Source organism: Eschscholzia californica, unplaced genomic scaffold (genome assembly GCF_041429995.1).
Source record: "Eschscholzia californica isolate CP2 unplaced genomic scaffold, dmEscCali1.0.p SCAF_4, whole genome shotgun sequence".
Lineage (NCBI taxonomy): Eukaryota > Viridiplantae > Streptophyta > Magnoliopsida > Ranunculales > Papaveraceae > Eschscholzia > Eschscholzia californica.
This window is the reverse complement of record NW_028238461.1, coordinates 53,276,133-53,295,340: the sequence shown is the minus strand read 5'-3', so window position 1 is coordinate 53,295,340 and position 19,208 is coordinate 53,276,133. Positions and strand designations below refer to the sequence as shown.

Below are 19,208 nucleotides of genomic sequence, written 5' to 3'. Positions count from 1 at the left end.
GAGTTGTGTAAACCTAATAGAAGATAACGCGTCTGTGCACTTTTTTTTTTTGGAAGTCGACTACGATCTACGTATGTCGTTACATTTGGCACTTGATACATCATAGATGTGATAAGCTCGATAACCGCCCACTCAAACACTAACATAACCGGGCCAATAGCCCAACAAGACATGGCCTAAAGCCCAACAACATTATTTACACCCTAATAATCTCAATTCAAATAACCAAAGATTTCACCTTCTCTGGGATTCGAACCTGAGACCTGCAGGACTTTCTGGAGTTTATGTCAACACTTTGGAACCACTTGGGCTACCAACTGTTGACCGCGTCTGTGCACTTACACTCCTCACACAAAGAGATGGCTGACGGTTTATCATGACGAGTTGGGTTTGGGGAACCGCAAACCCTTCCCCCATGTATGGGGCGTTCATGTACACTTAAAAACCCTTCTTGTAACTTATATGATGACAAGGGCGATCTCAAACCAAAGCCATGACAGATTAGTCTGAATCTGAATATGACAAGTCTATAATCCAACGGTTGACATTAATTCTCTGCCATTTTACAGAATTCTGATATTGCAGTAGTCATTGACTCACGTGATTCACAACAATGATGGAAATGTTGGTTTTGGGTGATTTTTCAATTTTAACAAAGTCAAAGGGGTAATCTATAATTTGATAAGAATTTGGACTTTCTTCTTGTTTTGGGTATATATTCCAACTTTTGTCCTTGTCTTTGGTAAAGTTGGATATGACGTCCTTAACGCATTAACCCCCTTCACATATCAGCCACATAAATCCATTATAGTAAATGGATAAGGTGAAGATATCATGGTTCATAAAGAAATTTAAAAATATTCCAGTAATAACATTTTTAATTTGTTTTATGGTATTTGCACCAATTATTGTAAATTTAGGTTTATTTGTATGTCATTCACTTTTAACCTGTTTTGTGGTATGGCGACAACTACCTCCGACCACCAAAGGTCGACAAAATAGTGTTTCGGCGATGGGAATCCGTCCCTTCCTCAGGTACAAATACAAAAGCAAGTGGTGATAGTGGTGGTCGAAGATGGTTGTGTCGAAGAGTTCTTACTGGTGGTCAGAAGTGGTCATGACGATGAAGATTAGAAGGTCAAATATAAAATGGTAATTTGTTGTGAAAATTAAGCTGACTTCCAAGTCTATTAGGATCAACTAAGTTCAAAAAAAAAAAAAGTCTATTAGGATCAACGCTGATTGAAAAAAGTGTACATGGTCCCAAACCAAAAGTGGATGCCCCGAAATGTTAGCCTCTATTTTTTGTTAGTCAATGACGACCTACCTTGGGTCAAGGGGTCATTCTTCAAAAAAAGGAACATTCATGGTGTAGGTTACAAATTCTATATGTAATGATTGTTATACCAATTGAAAGAAACTATAGAAAAGGGTTTAAGAGGGAAAATGCACTATATATAGCAGAAGGTTAGATTATGAGGAAACAAAACAAGAAGAATAAGGTTTTAGTCTTTTAGAGTGAGAAAGGGTTTCTTTCCATGGCAATGTATGATCAAAATGCAGCTTTCCTCACAGCAATTACAGTATTGCTTGTGGCAACTCAAACAGAGCGTAAGAAATCACCAATCGTCCTCCTCATTCTTCTAAATTTTAACCCCTTTTTTTTTACTTTTACTTATTTAATCATTAAATCTCAGTTTTTCTTTTAATATTTTTGTGGAAAATTTCCCATTGTTCTTTTACTTCATGATTTATGAGACTATATACCCAATTAGATTTGTAATTTTGATTTTTTGCTCTTATGAGAGCTAAATTTATTTCATAAAAAAAATGATTATTTTATTTTCAAACGTAAAATGAATTCAAAATAATTATTTGTTTAATGAATTTGTTCTTGAAACTTAATGTTTAGAAATAAGAATGTTTATTTTTCTTCGAAAATGATTATTTCATAAAGTACCTTTTGGAAGAGTACCAAACTTTGTATGTTTTTTGGTTAATTTATTGCAGAATATAAGATGAAATTTAGTTACAACGGAGCGACTGGCCCAGAAAACTGGGGGAATTTGAATCCATCTTTTTGGAGGTGTTCGAAGGGAAAATCACAATCCCCTATCAACATTGTGAAAAAAGAAGTTGTGCGAAATCCAAGATTGGGACCTTTAATTAGAGATTATACACCGATTGATGGTACATTAATTGACAACGGTTTCAATATAGGGGTAATTTATTTATCTATCTCTAATATAATCATTAATGAAGAATCGTGATATAACTAACAAGAATATTATTGTCTTTTCGGGGTTAGCAGTTACTATGCACTAAAGGATGTGGAGAAGCGATAGTAAATGGGAAGAATTATACTTTCAAACAATTGCACTGGCATTCACCATCCGAACACACTCTTGATGGAGTCCGGTGAGTCTTCCTTTTAATATCCCGACCCTTTTCATCCCGGCCTCTTGCTTCCAAATCGGGGCTCTGCAATTTGTTAGTTCGGACAAAGTCTAAGCTCTCATATAGTTAAATTCGGTTGTTTCATGGCAAGCCCAAAGCATTCGGCATGACCTATAACATTTCATTAAAAAATGTTATACAGCCCATTGGGCTTCATTCCCTTAAAATAGCTCAATGGGGACCCAACTTGCCTATAGGCACCCTCTTATCCCCTTTTTGTTAACGGCACCCCAAGCGCGTTCTACTTGTTCACTAAGGAGTCTGGACTTCGTAGTTAACGGCTCTTGGGGTCCCTATTAGCCAAAATGGTGGAGCCTCTAGACTTCTCAAATGCTAATAAAATTCTATTTCGATATCAATTTTTATTTCATATAACAATTTTCCATACTATCGTATTCAAATTGAATATTAAATTACAGATACCCGGTGGAGCTTCATTTAGTTCACATGGCTGATGATGGAAGCTTATCGGTTGTGGCGTTTCTTTACAAGTATGGCAGACCCGACCACCTCATCGCTCAGGTAAATGGGGTTTCATGAATAGATGATAAGTTAATTTAGTCCTTTGTTAATTAACTAATAGATGATCTTAATTCAACTTAAATAAATTTGTAATTATGTATTAATGTGTTCATTTCAGATAAAGAGGAACATAGATGAATTAGAGAAGGATGTAACTCATGGTAATGAAGATGCTCATGTTCCGGTTGGGGTATTAAGGATGGGAAAACATTTGAAGCAAAAAACAAGAAACTATTTCCGATATTTCGGTTCACTTACTAGTCCTCCCTGCACCGAAAACGTTATTTGGTCTATTTGTGGCAAGGTATGTTTATTCGTTTAGCCCTTTCTCAACGTTTAATACAATTTAAACATTTTCTCTTACGAATATCAGATTCTTTTTGTTTATCTGCCCGTGTTGATTATATTCGGCATAACAAATATAACAGATAGATATACTCTCACAAATAAAAGAGAGTGTGATAAATGACAAACACAACTATATCGTTATGTATTCCGTCTTAAGATGATTATAATTTGGATGATTTATATGATGAAACAGGTGAGAGAAATATCGAGGGAGCAAGTAGTTGCCCTAAAAGCTCCACTAGATGGGACTTGCAAAAACAACTATAGACCTTTACAACAACTCAACGGCCGACGCGTGGAATTATACGACGAGGAGAACATTGACTAATTATATATGTAGTGGTTGTCATTGATGGATTATCTACCCGGAAAATACAGTCCAAAAAGTTTGGGGGTTTAATTATGGAAATTAATAAACTTTAAACTTCAAAAATTAGTTGTTGAAAATGAGGAAAGAATAAGAAAACCGAAGAAGTCCACAACAAACAAACAGAAACAATGAAAAAGTTGTCACAAAATCGTGTTTGTGAAGGTGTTGACTTCTACTTTATGATATCCCTTTGAAATACTATCAAACAAGATTTTGAGAAAAAGATGTGTGAACCACCTTAACCCAATTCCCTTTTTGGTTTTCCTACTCATCAATGACAAATTCTATTCATGCCTCCCTTTGGTTCCTCCCCCAAGGCTCCGCCTAACGTGACGACATTTGAGTGTCTAGCAACTGGAGGGAGAATCTTAGAGTATATAAGTGATATGTCGTCACATTAAGCGGAGGGTTGGGAGATGGATCAAATCGAGAGATGGATAGAATTTTTGTTTATCAAACCAGACATTTCTTTTAAAGGCAAAACACGACTCCAGTAGTCCTATTTTTGTTATCAATTTGCAACGCCAATCTGAAAAAGAAAATGTACATCCTCGCGTATAATTTGAAAATATTGTCAATGTCCTAGGGACTCTGCACAAAGAAAGTTCCATCTTCTCTTTTGTTTCCGATTATAAAACAAAAATTATTTTACAAACAAACAAATAAAATTGACTCAAATTTTTTTTATTAATTTAACTACTAAAACATGGAAAAAATTAATTGAGACAATTAAGAGGAGACGTGTTACCTTAATAGTTATAACATCAAAAATTTACTTTTTCCTCAAAAAAAAAAAAACGAAAATTTACTTCACAATTTACACTCCAAAATTTATCACAAGATTCATAACATGCATAAAAAGCTATTTACAATAAACAAGCTATCAACTGTAAAAGACTTTCAAAAAAACTGTAAAAGACAGAAAAAAGTAAGAAAGAAAATCATCCAAAATAAAAAATATATATGTATTGTAAAATTTAAAGAGAAATAAAATAAAATACGAGAAAGTAGTAAACCTCTTATTCAACGCTGCCAAGTCATCATCTTCCCACCAAACCCAGTCCCACTTGACTCGCTGTTACGAACCAACCGACGTCATTTTCTAGTAGGCCCCGCCGTCGAACCACTATCAGCTTCGACAATTTCCAGATCACCATTACAACCACTACCACTACCACCACCGCCGCCGCTTCCCAACGAGTCAAATCGTCTACCTGACGCGAACCGTTTTAACTCGTTTAGTCCAGGCGTTTCAATGGTCTGACTCGGACTTAAACTCGAACTTGGGTTCTTACGTTTCTCTGATTTCTGTTTCGGTGTTGCTGGTGATTCAGTTGATCCTTCAACTATATTAACCGCCTGATTCTCCCTGCACCTTAAGCAAAGAACGGATTTCAAATTCCCCCAAAACCCAATTGAATTCGATGATTTTACAGAACTTGATGATCTAACGGTTTTTGATTTGTTTCTTGATAACTGACGTAATCTCTGCCGTCGACTTCTAACTCTACCGATACATGAAACTTTAGGAGATGAAGGTTCAGTAACTGGAACGGACGATTTACCTGACGATCTGGATCGTTTAGGGAAGAAAGTAGTAGTTGAAGGTTTACCGGCGTTATGACGGAATTTACAAGAAGTGAAAGTTGAATTTTGTGGTTTAGGTAAACCTATGATTGAAGATTTTGATTTGATAGTAGGAAATGAAAATCTTTGAGAATTTGAATTGGAATGAGTAGAAGAAGTATTTGTTTTTTTTGAATCTTTTCTTTCGTAAAAAACGTTTCTATCGAACCAATCGAGTTCATCTTCTTTAGAGAGATAAAATGATTCTGCTGGAAAATCAGGTGGATTCTCTGGGAGAATTATCGGTTCTTGATTTGACGAACCATTACCGGAAACATGCGTTTCGCTATCAGCTTGTGGCATCGGATAGAGAGAGAATTGTCGGTGGCGGAGGAGCGGGGGAGAAGGACTACTTATATTTGAGAGATAGAGAGATGAAGTAAGAAAAGAAGAATTGAAGAGGAGTAACTGAAAATTGTAGAGAATGGGGAGACTAGAGAGAGAGAGAGGGGGGTCTTTTTAGAGGGAAGTAAGAAAGTCCCTTAGGCTAGTAAGTCCAGGAAAGAATAAAAACTAGACAAACATCAGATAGAAATTACGTGGTTTGCCATAATTTATGTGTGTCAAATACACTGATCACATCACATCAAACCAAGACTATTGTCTACAGTGTGCCTAGATTTTCTTGTTTCCTAACATTTTTTTCCACCCTATAACTCGCAAATCAAACTATTGGTCCAATTGGAACTTAATAGTTAATCCCGTTTTGGCACTTGATTTGCTACTAATTTAAAAATTTTGTCCTCCTATTTTAACCGAAAGCCAATTTGGCCTCTTTAGTAATTTTATTATTTCCAATTTCACCTATACTTCAGATGAAATAAAAAAGAAAAGAGAGCGGGAGAGAGTTAACGATTATCTGCTTCTGAATTGAATTAAGAGTCAAAATTGAATTAGAGTTTAGCTAATTGAGCAAATAAAACATCGTAAGTATCCTGAATCTTAGATATAGGTCAATACTCGAACTTAATCAAATCGAAGTGTTTTGACTGAGTTTGTGAACAATCACCAAGAAGGTAGTCAACAGTATCTATTACTAATATTAATTTCAAACAAAGAAAAAGAATATAGTATGTCGATAGAAACATATCATCTTGCTTGTGAATTCTTAAAATTATTTGGAAAATTAAAGCAGAGTGGTTGAACTTTTTTTTTTTTTTGATGAAGGAGAGTGGTTGAACTTTGCTCCCTCGTTCTTGAATGAGTTTCATAATCTTCACTGTAAAATTATGTTAAAGTGGGTAAAATTCAATACCAATTAATACTTTTTGTCGAATAAATAAAAAATCTGTTTGATGCTTCTAGAAGGGTAAGACCCATAAGCTAATAATGATAACAGTTTTTTATGTCTTATATGTGAAAATAATGCCACGTCTTCGGTTGTCATGATGTTGGTTTTCAAATTTGAAGGAAAAAAAATAAACAAGACCATTTCTTCAATAATGTGTGATATCATGGGTCTTTCTCCTGCTAGGAAAAAATCAAAAAAAGAAGGATTGTAGGAAGAATAAGAATATGTCTTATGGAAGCTTCTAGTGAGTCTCTATTCATAATTCAATAGTCCATATATGTCTTATGGAAGCTTCCTTGGATTTTATTCGTATATCTGATACAGTAATCTCCTATTGTTGGCGAGGTTTCTTTTGTACAGTAATAAAATCAATAATGTGGAACTTTATTACTAGTAATGTATTATAATTTGTTTTTGAATATTTATTTCGGTTTAATTGCTTAATACAAGTAATTACGTTGTAACTTATAATATGAATACATCAAGAAAGCATTAGTAGATTCATAAATTTCTCTACATTTAGAACCATAATTTCATAAGTTTCGAATCCTAAAACATAACACCCTAATTAAACACTATATCAAAGTGTTCCGAGCAATATAGAACAAACTATTAAAACGAAATATATAAGTTTGCGTTATAACTGTTGTTTTACTCTCTCCCCAAATGAGATCAATTGCAACAGGGTCAATTTTTCCTTCATTAGGCCGTTATTACCGAAGTGGGTCAATCAGATGTTGAAGGTAAAAACAAGGACTAGAAAAGAAAAGTTGAATATGGTGGGGGCCAAAGATTGAAAGTCAAGTAGTAGGACAAACTATGAATATTTGATTGTTTCTTCATGAAAGCCGCCATTCATGAAATGCTTGAGGCCACAAAGTATGAAATTCAAAATGATTATTCCCTAACAAGTTTCTAAAAGCAAGATATATAAAGCAATTACAAAAATGTTTATCTTTACTTTCTTTTGTTATTGTATATCTTTGTCTTTACCTTTCGGCATTAGGTACCTTTTTAGGATTGACCTAGTTCTACATTTTTATTTTCTTATAATTTGTGCTATCAAATCAGTTTCATCTCTTCACCTAAGCAATGAACAAACAAAAGCCTAAACTAAATGTGTTTCATATTTTCAAAAACGTAAATTGAATGTCCATTAAGTTCCAACCAAAAATTTTGTGACTTTGTAGTTTACCTAAAATTTGAGAAATTAGACTGTTTCTCTCAAAACACGTCAAAATTTAATGTCAATGAAGTTCCAACCAAATTTTATAGGGTGTTTTGACTCCTAATTTGTGACCAACTCATTGTGTTTGACTCATACAGGTGTCTGATAGTTCGTTTTGGTTTCTAGAGGCCACACAAACTTTATTTTATTTTTCGAAAATACCCTTGGAGACCAAAACAGAATTAATTTCCAAAAATTTTTACAATTTTCTTTTTTGTTTATTTATTCTTCTTCTTCTTCTTATTCTCTCACTCTCCCTAGGTTTTCCTTCGAACCTCGACAAGAGAAGAGATAAAAGAGAGAATAAAAAGAAAGAAGAAGAAGAAGAAGAAAAAAGGGAAGAAGAACAGGAGAGAGAAAGAAGAAGAAAAAAATATATTTTTTTAGTTTGGATGTCGCTGGAAGAAGTGGTCATCGATGACCTTCGTCGGAGAAGATGGTGAGATAAATAAATTAGGTGACTTTTAATGCTTGTAAATTTGTTTGGGAATTAATTTTATTTTGGTCTCCAGGGGTATTTTTGGAAAAAAGTCGAAATTTATTGGGGACCAAAACGAACAATCATGAGGGCTAAAACGGTAAGTTGGTCACGAATTGAGAGCTAACATGAAAATAACTTTATTGAAAAAAATATATGTTACAAGGTCGAAGTAAGTTAGTTTGATATTTATTGATCGATAATTTGGGGAAATAAGAAAAGTTTTTGGGGCATAAAATATTAAAGGGTGGAAAACTAACAAATTTTCTCCAAACACACCCTCACCTTCTCGTTTTCTTCTTTTTCTTTATATGTCTGGCGAAGGTGAGGAGTCCCTTCGCCGCAGATAGAGAGAGAAAGTAAGACGAGAAAGAAAGAAGATAAAAAAAGGGAAGGAAGAAGTTTTGCCAGAAATGGTGGAGGTGTCGCCAGAATTGGTGGTGGAGGTCGTCTGAGTCGATGGTGGTAGTGGGAAAGGAAGAAGAGAAAACAAAAGTTCCAAATTGTTTTGTTTCCACCTAAAACTTTGCACTACGAAAAATTTCTTTATTTTCTCGAAAAACCGACCTATTTTTTCTGTTGATATAAATTTTGAGGAATTACGATCACTCTCTAAAAATAACAAGTAGTCTGAATTTAATGTTCATAATGATTCAACCAAAATTTTATACTGTAATTGAGAACAAATTTTGTGTGATATGATTTAACCCATATACTCTAGGCAACATATATAGTAAATAATATAAAAAAAAAGTTTCGGATTTTAGGACTTTTTTATGTTGTTGGACTCAATGGCGAGGGCAAAAAAATTTACGAGTGGGGGCACTTTTTGGTTATAGTTAGTGAAAGAATTTCATTGTGTACAATCAGCCTAGAATCAAAAAACAAATTTTCAACAAATTTTTTTTTGTAGTTTAGATATTCCATGGTAATTTTGATGTACAATAAGTAATCTCTTATTTTCTCATCAATATGGTTTGGGGATCTTTCCCCCAACTGCATTCCCAAAAAATATTAAAATAAAAATAAAAGAAGGGATGAAGAGATAGTGGTGAAGATTAAGAAAACGATGGTGGAGATGATGAAGAGCAAGTGATCGTAATGGAAAAAAAAAAAGATAAACTTTTCTTTCTAATAACATGTTTACCATAAAAAAAAACGTGTAAAAACAATCTTCTAAAATACATGTCATCTTAAACCAAACAATACTTTCAACTACAAAGAACAAGTTTCTGGAGAAAAAAAATCGCTCTCTCTTTCTCTCATGCCTCCTCTGTTTCGTTCCGTTTTCTGGACCAGTGACCCCTCCGGCGAAGGGTCCTCCCTTCGCCCGATCCCATTTTCCGTTATATTAGTAGTTTAATTAGTTTCTAGGGTTTCCAAGATTCATAGCTACCGGTTTAGGAATGCTCCGAAATCGGATCCAACAACCACTCAAGATCGATCTAATGATTATCACTTCAATCGATCCCCTCTACTCCATGGAGAATCATGAAATTGAGAAGATTGAGAACTTCCTACTCTATCTAGTATAGTGTTTTGGGTGATCCCTGATGAGCCTAAAAAGTTACCTAATTAGGTCTACACCCGCAAGTGCACGGGTGTCAAGTTGTAGTTTCCGGTAAGACCGGTTCGTTCCTCAGAGACTAAGTCAATCTATTCTAAATCCTATGACTAATAAGGTTTTCTTTGAAATTGGTTTTTCTTTTTAAAGTTGATTTTATTGCAATTTAATTAACAAAGACAAATAAAAATTGTAAATTAATTGATGGGAAAGGTAGCCTAGGGTTTCGAATCCATTCTAATCATGCATAGACCTCGAATTAAATTTTATATCTTTTCTGAATCAAAATACTAAGTTCTTATCAACTCTAACTATTATCTATCAACTAGCAAGTATCCACCATTAAAGAACCTAACCTAAACATGGTGGATCAAGCTTCAAGAAGCATAGGTAATGAAAGACAAGTCATGATTCAATGATCGACTAACAACTAAGAAGTATAAATCATTAAAGGTGTCACTCTAAATATGATAAATCAACTCAAGAATATTAATCGATGAATAAATCATGAACAAAGTTTGAAAGAAATCAATACATGAAGCATTTAATTTATCAAAATAATTGTCTAATAAACATAGTTAGAACTTCATCAAAACCCTAGACTAAAGGAAAATTAGCTACTCATGAGATAAGAGATAAACATTTAAAAATATATAAGTAGGAGAGTAAAGAAACTTAATTTTCCTTCTGATTTGCAACCAAACAGTCCCTAGAAGATGTATTTTCCTGCTGTTTTCCCAGAATTCTGCCAAACAGACCCTTAGGGAAAATAGTTTTCTCGTCTTCTCGGAAAATACTTCCTTGTGGGAAAACTATTTTCCTCAACTGGATTTTCTCTCTCTCTACTGTTTTCTCCTTCTTTCTCACTCTAACCTTTCTCTTTCTCTCTGTAATACAATAATATCTCTCTTTCTCTCTCCAACCGAACAGTAAAAGAAAGGAGAAGAAGAAGATCAAAATAATGAAATTCTAGAATTGATTCAATCTCTCTCTCTCTCTCTCTACAAATCAGTAGCCTTCTCTCTCTAGCTCTCTTTCAATCTGACCTTCTCTCTCTCACAAAGAGAATGATTAGAAGAAGAAAGAGAAACAAAAACAGAAAAGAATCAACTCTCTCTCTTAACTTGTTTTCTCTGTTAATCTGTTTCTAACTGTGACAAAAATGGATTATTTTAGTCCCAGCCGAGAGATCCCATATCCATCCTACCTCTCTGTTTCTTATAGCCGAGGTGGTTTATCGAGAAAACCTAAACCAGCCGAATAGAGAAACAAAATCATCTCCATCCGACCAGCTTCCTATCTTTCCTTCTCGGTCTAATCTTTCTTTCCTTTCTCTCTTTTCTTTCCTTTCTTCTCTTTTCTTTCCTTTCTCTCTTCGTTTAGACAGCTCTCGGGTATAATAAAAGGAGGAAGAAGATGATGACGTCAGCTGACGTCATCGAGTCGGTTCGGGCTGTCCGGGTCAGGCGTATCTCTTGGTGTACCTCTAGACGTGACAGAAAGTAGCCCGCGCATTCCATGATCCATTCGATTTCTTGCCGGATGCATGCCACGTGTCCCTCTTGACTTTTAGTATACCCAAGTTGACCCGAACTTTGACTTGCTCTAATTTATTCATCCGGACTCCGATTTGACTTCCGCTTTCGCCGATGGATTCGTATTGGACTCTACTTTCACATGAGAACTAATATTGACCAGAATACCCTTGTCATCAAAATGACCAAAATGCCCCTCAAATATGTCTTGATCACATGTTTCCGCATCGAACTCCGTAAACGAGACCTGAGAAAGAAAATCAACCAACTCATCAGAGTAACCGCTCGAACTGGACTAACTAACCCGAGTTAAAAGATTCAGATGAGACATTTTCATGTCCCATCAATCCCGGGTGGGTTTCAATGATGATGGTAAGGGTATGTTTTGTGGTATGAGATGATGGTAGTTCTGTGGTTTGGTACATGGTGGTTTATTGGTCGTGATGGTGGTTGCGGCGATTTTTCGGTGATGGCGGCAGTTTTCCGGTGATGGCGGCGGTGGTTCTTATAGTTTCAGTACTATAATCTATTCTCTTTTTATTTCAATGGTGGTGGTGGTGGTTGTGATGTGGAGAAGTGGAAAAAACAGGGTTTTTAATGGTGGTGGTGGATTATGTGGTGTTTTAGTGGTGGTGTGTTTCAGTAGAGGGTTCTGTGTCGGTAGTGATGGTGCGAAGCATGGTAGAAGAGAGAATATTTAGTTTTTCTATATTAGTTTAATTTTATTGTTGTAATTTTGGTGACCTTTAGGGTCTTTTCATCTTTTTTCTTTCTCAATTTCTCTCACTTCATGAGTTACTTTACATTCGAAGTTCTGAGAATTTACTTATGTAACTCTCATGTCGCTGATCGATAGGAATAACAATTATATCATGTAAGTTTGTAATTGTATCACTTATGAATGAAATATGCTTTCGCGTGGTTTCGAAAATTTTGAAGTGTCCGACTTGGAGAGAGAAAAAGGAAATACTTCTTGATTCGTCGTATTCATCTTCTTGCAACTCTTGGATTGTGGATGCGTTGGAAGATGATTGACGATGATTAAGTCACAACCAAAAGGTTGGTAGTTGCGGCCAAAAAATTGAGCGAAAATCAATGACAACGAAACTACATGTATTTTTCTCATGTATGTAAAGTTGGTCATTGTATGAAGAAAATGTCAACAACTAAAAGGTTGTGATGATCAATATCTTGTCGTATAAAAACGTCAAGTATGAACTTTAGGAGTGACAACAAAATAATGTTGTTTTGTTTAAAATCGACAAGAAATCATTGTCGTAATTGCCAAAAAATATTGGACAAGAAACAACCAAAAAGATGGTCGACATTAAAGTCATTGCCAAAAATATGCAAGATCGATATAATTCCGAAAAAATAGAGATATTCTATTCATTGAATAGATATTCTATTCGGTGAAGAAATATTCCAAAATGTAATTTGGTAGGAAAGACAAGTCATCATAAACAAAGTATGAGTTAGAAATTGTCACGGGAGAATCCAGAAATAAAGGTCAGAATAGATATTCTATTCGTGGTAGGAAATGTCCAAGATATAATTGGTAAGAAAGAAAATAATCATAAGAAATATATGATTATGAAAATTTCGCGGTTGAATTCCGGAATTAAAATCCAAAATAGGAATTCTTTCTACGTTGAAGGGAAAGTCCAAAATTTTGGTAGAGAAATAAAATCGTCATAAACAAAGTATGACTTTGGAAATATCACGGGTATATCCGGAAAGAAAATTAGATGAAATTAATCTATTTTTAGTGTCACAAATAGAATAGAAAATGTTGACAGAAAATTTCGTCACAACTATAAATAGTTGGATATAAGGTGACAGTAGTAGTCTGTCGCAAAAATAATTTTTCAACAGTAAGAAACTGTGGCTAAAGTTGTTCACACAAAACTGTGGCAAAAGCTAAATCTGTCACAAATATTTAATTTGGGGAAATTTAGGAACTTTTAAATTAGGGTTTATCAAAATTGAGAAATTTCTCAAAATTTGGATTTCCCAAATCAGAATTTCACAATAAAATCATTGGAAGAAACTCCAAATCGATGATTGATATAGACCATAGCTATCCAATTCGGCCAAAAACGACTTTCAATAGATTGCTTAGTCTTTAGAGAGAGAAAGCTCCAAAAAATTATGAATTTTTTGGGTTGAAATCATCATAGATGATAGGAGGTAAAGAAGAATAGAATATAATAATACTATTTAATGCTCATTCCAGACGAGAACAAGAAGTCCTACCAGTGGTGGTCGGCCATAGTAGAAACCATAAGGGTTTCTCGTGAGAGATGAGCTCTCAGGAAGAAGAAAAGAAATGGTCGGATTGAAGTGATAGGTTAGGGTTGCCAAACTCGGGTTTACTCTAGCACACATAAACCCGTTAAATTAAGGGGAGGGAAGGATGTGTGATGTGTCTGATTCCTAGAGGTGCCTACATCTAAATTGTTGCTCACACCTCATGGTAAATGAACAAAATCTAAGATTTTGGTTCTCAAATTAGTGTCTTCAATTTCAGAAAACTCAAAATTAGAAAAACAATTTTTTTTTTTAAATTGAAAAAATTGTAAATTAATGTAGAACTAACCTTTGTTGGAGAGGAAATTGTTGATGCTTCTTCGATATCAAATACTAGATGAAAGTGATGAACCAAATATTAATCACAACGAATTAAAAGGGCGTTGGAGTTTGATAATCACAAGAAAATCTTGGGAATAAAAAAAAATCGTCAAATTAATTGATCGATTGTTATATCACAACGAACAAAAAAAAGAACGTTGGAATTTTGCGGAAGCTTAAATCAAGAACATTAACTTGCTCATGATACCATGTTAAATTCACGATTATATAAATAATCGGAGGTATGAACATGAAGTAAAAGACACGATAATTTAACACTTTCAACTAAAGTAAATAGTAGACATTTTAGAAAAAAAAAAGTGTAAGTAGTGGAAATTCTAGAAAAAAAGGTGTTGTGTGTGTGGGATGATCCCAAGACCTCCCCAATATAATCCAAACATTTCACCACTTGAGTTAGAGAAGAATTCTGTCTAAAAAGTGGAACTATAGATACATAATTTAATGAAAAGTGCAATTTAACGCATACGAGTCACATTAGGGTCGTGGGAGCACGTGCCCCACGTGTCCCTATGAGAGCTCGCCCCTGGTTGTACTTTATACATTTTTCATTATGGTTTAAATTAGACAGTTATCGTATTCATCATATCTTCATGATGTATCAGTGTCTTGTAACAATTAACTTAGATCGTAGTCGATTTCTTAAGAAAAAAATATAGCGCAAAATTTCAACCGCCGTACTTGTGAGGGAGATCATTATAATAGTCCGTACTAGAAAGATCAGTCTCCATTGTACTTCCCTGGTTAAAATGTAAATTTAGATAGTTTACAAAAGCTGGGCAAAAACATCTTGAGACCATAAACGGGACCGACAAAACCAAAAATAAAAAACACCACCACATTTTCCGACCGTTGGTCCCTTATGTGACCGTTGTAAATCTAATTAGATAACAGCCGTTATAGATTTCAAAAACCAAAGGAGGAAAAGAGGAAAAAAAAAAACTCCCAATCTATCACGCATATCTTCAGAAACCAACTTTCTAGTGAGAGAAACAAAAACTGGTTGAAAGATTTGCAGATCAATCAAATCAATGGGTTGTGTTTCATCTAAACTGTTCAAGAACGATTTTCATCAAGAAGCAATATTCAGCAATGGTGATTACAAAAATCATGTGGTATCACTCACATCAAGTACTTATGGACTTCTGAAACTTGATTCAGATCCAATGAAAGAAATCATTCATGAAACAAAGTTATCTCCTCCTAAACCAGTTCTTGTTTTACCCAAATCTGAGAAGAAAATGGTAGATGGACCAACAGAAGTCATCAATGCTTGGGAAATGATGAAGGGTCTTGAAGAAGAAATACTACCCTTTTCAACTCCATCAAAGAAAAGCCCTAAATCACAAGGTTTTCTTCAAAATCCTTCAAAATTCTTCAACCAAATCAACTCCCCGAAGAAGCAGAAGAAATTTTCAGGTAAAGAAAACACACCCAGACAGATTAATAGTGGAAGATTTGAATCTAGTCCCAAAGCAGTTTTAAAACCTTTGAATTCATTTGAAAATATGCAGAGAATTGTTCCCACTTTGAAATACCCTCTTAAGAGTAGTACTCCGGTTACTTTAAAAACAGATAGTTTTAGATTTGATTCTAGGGTTTCGACATCGTCTAGACGAAGTTTAAGTCCATTATTTGATCCAGAACTTGTTGCATCATTCGAAAAAGAACTCGATGAAGAAAGAGATGAGATAAAGAAAATGGTTTCATCTAAACCCATAAGAAGAACTAAATCCCAAGATTCAGAATCCATGCTTGAATTATATGAGAAGAAATGTCCACCTGGTGGGGAAAATACAGTGGTTTTTTACTCAACAACATTGAGGGGTATTCGAAAAACCTTTGAAGATTGTAATGCTGTGAGATCTGTAATAGAATCACATCTTATTCACATTATTGAGAGAGATATTTCAATGGATTCAGGGTATAGAGAGGAACTAAGGGTTTTAATGGGGAAGAAGGAAGTGAAAGTTCCTTTGGTGTTTGTGAAAGGGAGATTGATTGGTGGTGCAGAAGAGGTGGTGAAGATGGAAGAAGAGGGTAAATTGGAAATTTTATTCGCCGGAATAAGGAGAGCGGAAGCGGCGTGTTTGGGATGTGGAGGAGTGAGGTTTGTTATGTGTGTGAATTGTAGTGGAAGTTGTAAGGTTTTGGATGAAGAAGAGAAGAAAATGGTGAAGTGTGAGAAATGCAATGAAAATGGGTTGATTCATTGTCCTCTTTGTTGTTAAAATCAACAACTAGTTGTTGTTTGATTATCAAAAGAAATTTGAGTATTTCTTTGTTGACAGATTGTATTGATCTGTTGGGATTGTTTTGAATTTGGTTCAATCTTGTAGTAGATCTCTCTCTCTCTCTTTCTCTAGATGGAGGATGAGGATTCTCCCACTCTCCAGTTTCTTTCTTTCTTTTTTTGTATTATCTACTGTGGTGGATTGATTACTTTATCCATTAAATGAAAAACTTGACAATTTACTTATACTTCTTCTACTAATTTAGATTACCCTATTCTTCTTGCTCCATTAATGGAGCTCATGTTACTATCTTCGGTTAGCCTCTTGCTATTATCTATCACCACTTGATTTATTCTAGAGAGGAGAAATGATGTGCACCAAACTTTCGCCTTTGTCTCGTCGGCAATTTGAAACAGATGCTGACCATCTTATGAACCTGTGAGTTGTGACTTCCTAAAATCTCTCTTGAAAGGCTTAAGCCATGAAATACTTGTCCAAAAGAGGCACTTCATGTTAAAAGAAACCCATAATATAAAGAAAATACATTATCTTAAGAAACAATAAATTCTTCAAAATCGATTCTAGCACAAGCAAAAAAGTTCAAAGAAACTAAAACCAAAATACATTATCCAACAAAAAGAAACTAAATTGGTCATTGATAATTAAGGAAGATATGGGATAGGGAAAGAAGAACACTAGCTACTCATCATCAACCATTTCAGAAACAGAATGCTAAAGAGCCTCAAGTAGGTTTCTTCTAGGTATTGGTGGCTCTGGTGAAAATCTGTTGGCTAGCATGAGTAGAAATCATCCTGATGGAACCTCTTGCCATCAAATCCTTGATTGCCCTTCGTGCCAAAGATCCATTAACCTGAAAATACAATAGCGAAAATGATATAATCTTTTCATTCATCCGACAAAACCACAATTCATGAATCATGATGCTTTAAACTTCCTAACCCTTTTTCTTGTATTTGTGTAGACTGTAGAATAATATATACATTTGTAAATTGAAGTAATCAATGGTTTATAATGAAGGAAATAAGAATTAAGAACACAAATTTACAGTAAGGAACTTCAACAAGTAAAACAGCACGGGTATAACACGAGACAAATTCAGAGATGTGCTTAACACTTCCGAACTTTAATTATGAGAATCTGCAAATAAAGTTGATGGTCCTAACTTTACGAGTAGCTATGACAAAGAAAGATTTGAACATGTACAATAGAAAAGGAAAAGTTATATAACAGAATTGACATATCGGTCGGAAATTGAGGAATGAGGACTGGATGAATCCTATGTTTTTCAAATGTTAAAAGAACTGATCTTATGTAAAAGAATGCGAGTTTCCAACTAGTAAGAGCATGTGTTATCTATGTTTTTCCCCACATCTAAGACAAATTCGATACAAACCCACAACCAATTAATCCAGGAAATCATTTTCAAATAAAAGGTTAAATCCAGGAGCCTAAGATACAATGGGTCTAGATCCTCAAGGGAACCTGGTTAAATGAAGGACTAACACCAAGAACTACCAGCACTAAGAGAGTAATAGTTCCTTCAAGAAGCTATATACAATGCTAACCCAACACCCTTAGTTAACCCTAGATTTCATAAATTATCAGGTAGCTAAATAAAGCAATGAGAAAGATGGTAGTTTGAGAGATTCAGATAAATAATTCTTACCCTCAATCTGTCAGATAGGATAGAAGGAGTGATAAGTTTGTACTTGGGTGCTTCAGTAAGAAGCTTATCGTAACTAGCTTGATCAAACAACACCATATTGTTCACCTTCTCCTTTTGCTTTCCCTTGCTCCATTTCTACACATTAACCAGAAACCCTTGATGATTACTCCGAACACCCAAGTATATGAATTGAAATTTAAAACCCTAATTATTGAATCTTACCTTCTTCTTTTGTTTGCCTCCACCAGATTTGGCGGGCTTTGAGGATGGAGGAGGAGCTTTCTCTTTCTTCGGCGCCTAATAACAAAGCAGAAATGCATTAGGGATCTATAGAGATAAAAGAAAAATGAGGAATTTGAGTAGCAATTGAAGTTTGAATAAATCTTCTCACCATTTTTGCTCGGAGTACTCAGAGATTAGGGATTGGAATTTCGCGGGTAGATGGAGCCTTGCTGCCGCCGCTGCTTGGGAGAAGGGTTTTTGGGGGAATGACTAACAGAACAAATAGGGGGTCACCGTTCACAAAAGTTAGGGTTTTCGGTGGGTTGGGAGTCCTGGGACCCCGTCTAGGGCAACCGTTGCATCGAGACGGATGGTTGCCCAAGTGGTTCAAGGTGTTGACATAAACTCCAAAAATCTGGAGGTCTTAGGTTTGATTTTCACGGAAAACGGTAACCATGTTATTGAACTTGGATTATTAAAGGCATAAATAATGTAATAAATATGTCAGGCTTTAGACCTATTTCATGTTGTTGGGCTTTAGGCCTCTTTCATTGAGAAATGACTTAACTAACTAGAGCTAGCCGCATCACCATTTGTCTGTTATCACCCCAATTTTCGAGCTATCTAACACTTCTGTTGTTCAAGTCATAAAATAGGCTTTAATAAAATTAGACCAGTATTCAGTTCATGATCTAGATCATCAAGCCAAAACTACCCGTGGAAACGGTGAGTCTATCAGTACATTTTGTGTGAAGGAGTCATGCTTAACTGACTAACTCTTACCCTAATGTGCGAGAAGGCATGATAATTAAGAAGTGTCTATCATGAAAAAGGTCGAGCAGTAGAGGTGCGAAAAAGCCCGAGAGCCTGAACCCTCCCACGACCGTCTAAAGGCGATTGAGTCTGTGGTACCTAATGATCGCTAACCGTCTCAATCACAAGAGTTGGCCCATTCGCTCGAGCTGATCACCAAAACGGATACAAATCCGAGATTACC

General features: G+C 35.1%; 4 protein-coding genes across 4 annotated transcripts; 2 read left to right on the top strand and 2 right to left on the bottom strand.

Annotated features, from left to right (window-relative positions):
• Positions 1-1,455: 1,455 nt before the first annotated feature.
• On the top strand, positions 1,456-3,760 carry ACA1 (alpha carbonic anhydrase 1). Its single transcript, XM_086636831.1, has 6 exons — positions 1,456-1,611; positions 2,011-2,222; positions 2,312-2,418; positions 2,877-2,979; positions 3,098-3,283; positions 3,521-3,760. Exons 1-6 carry the CDS (start codon positions 1,539-1,541, stop codon positions 3,653-3,655), a joined length of 816 nt encoding a protein of 271 aa, XP_086492957.1. The 5' UTR covers positions 1,456-1,538; the 3' UTR covers positions 3,656-3,760.
• A 753-nt stretch (positions 3,761-4,513) lies between these two features.
• LOC147546111 (uncharacterized) lies at positions 4,514-5,777 on the bottom strand. Its single transcript, XM_086636832.1, has one exon. The coding sequence runs from the start codon at positions 5,624-5,626 to the stop codon at positions 4,793-4,795; it is 834 nt and encodes a 277-aa protein (XP_086492958.1). The 5' UTR covers positions 5,627-5,777; the 3' UTR covers positions 4,514-4,792.
• A 9,089-nt stretch (positions 5,778-14,866) lies between these two features.
• On the top strand, positions 14,867-16,546 carry LOC147546110 (uncharacterized). The gene has a single exon (XM_086634835.1). It carries the CDS (start codon positions 15,100-15,102, stop codon positions 16,297-16,299), a length of 1,200 nt encoding a protein of 399 aa, XP_086490961.1. The 5' UTR covers positions 14,867-15,099; the 3' UTR covers positions 16,300-16,546.
• A 285-nt stretch (positions 16,547-16,831) lies between these two features.
• Positions 16,832-18,833, bottom strand: LOC147546109 (small ribosomal subunit protein eS25-like). The gene is made up of 4 exons (XM_086634834.1): positions 18,381-18,833; positions 18,212-18,286; positions 17,990-18,124; positions 16,832-17,173 (listed from the first exon to the last, which is right to left on the bottom strand). Exons 1-4 carry the CDS (start codon positions 18,381-18,383, stop codon positions 17,060-17,062), a joined length of 327 nt encoding a protein of 108 aa, XP_086490960.1. The 5' UTR covers positions 18,384-18,833; the 3' UTR covers positions 16,832-17,059.
• Positions 18,834-19,208: the final 375 nt, after the last annotated feature.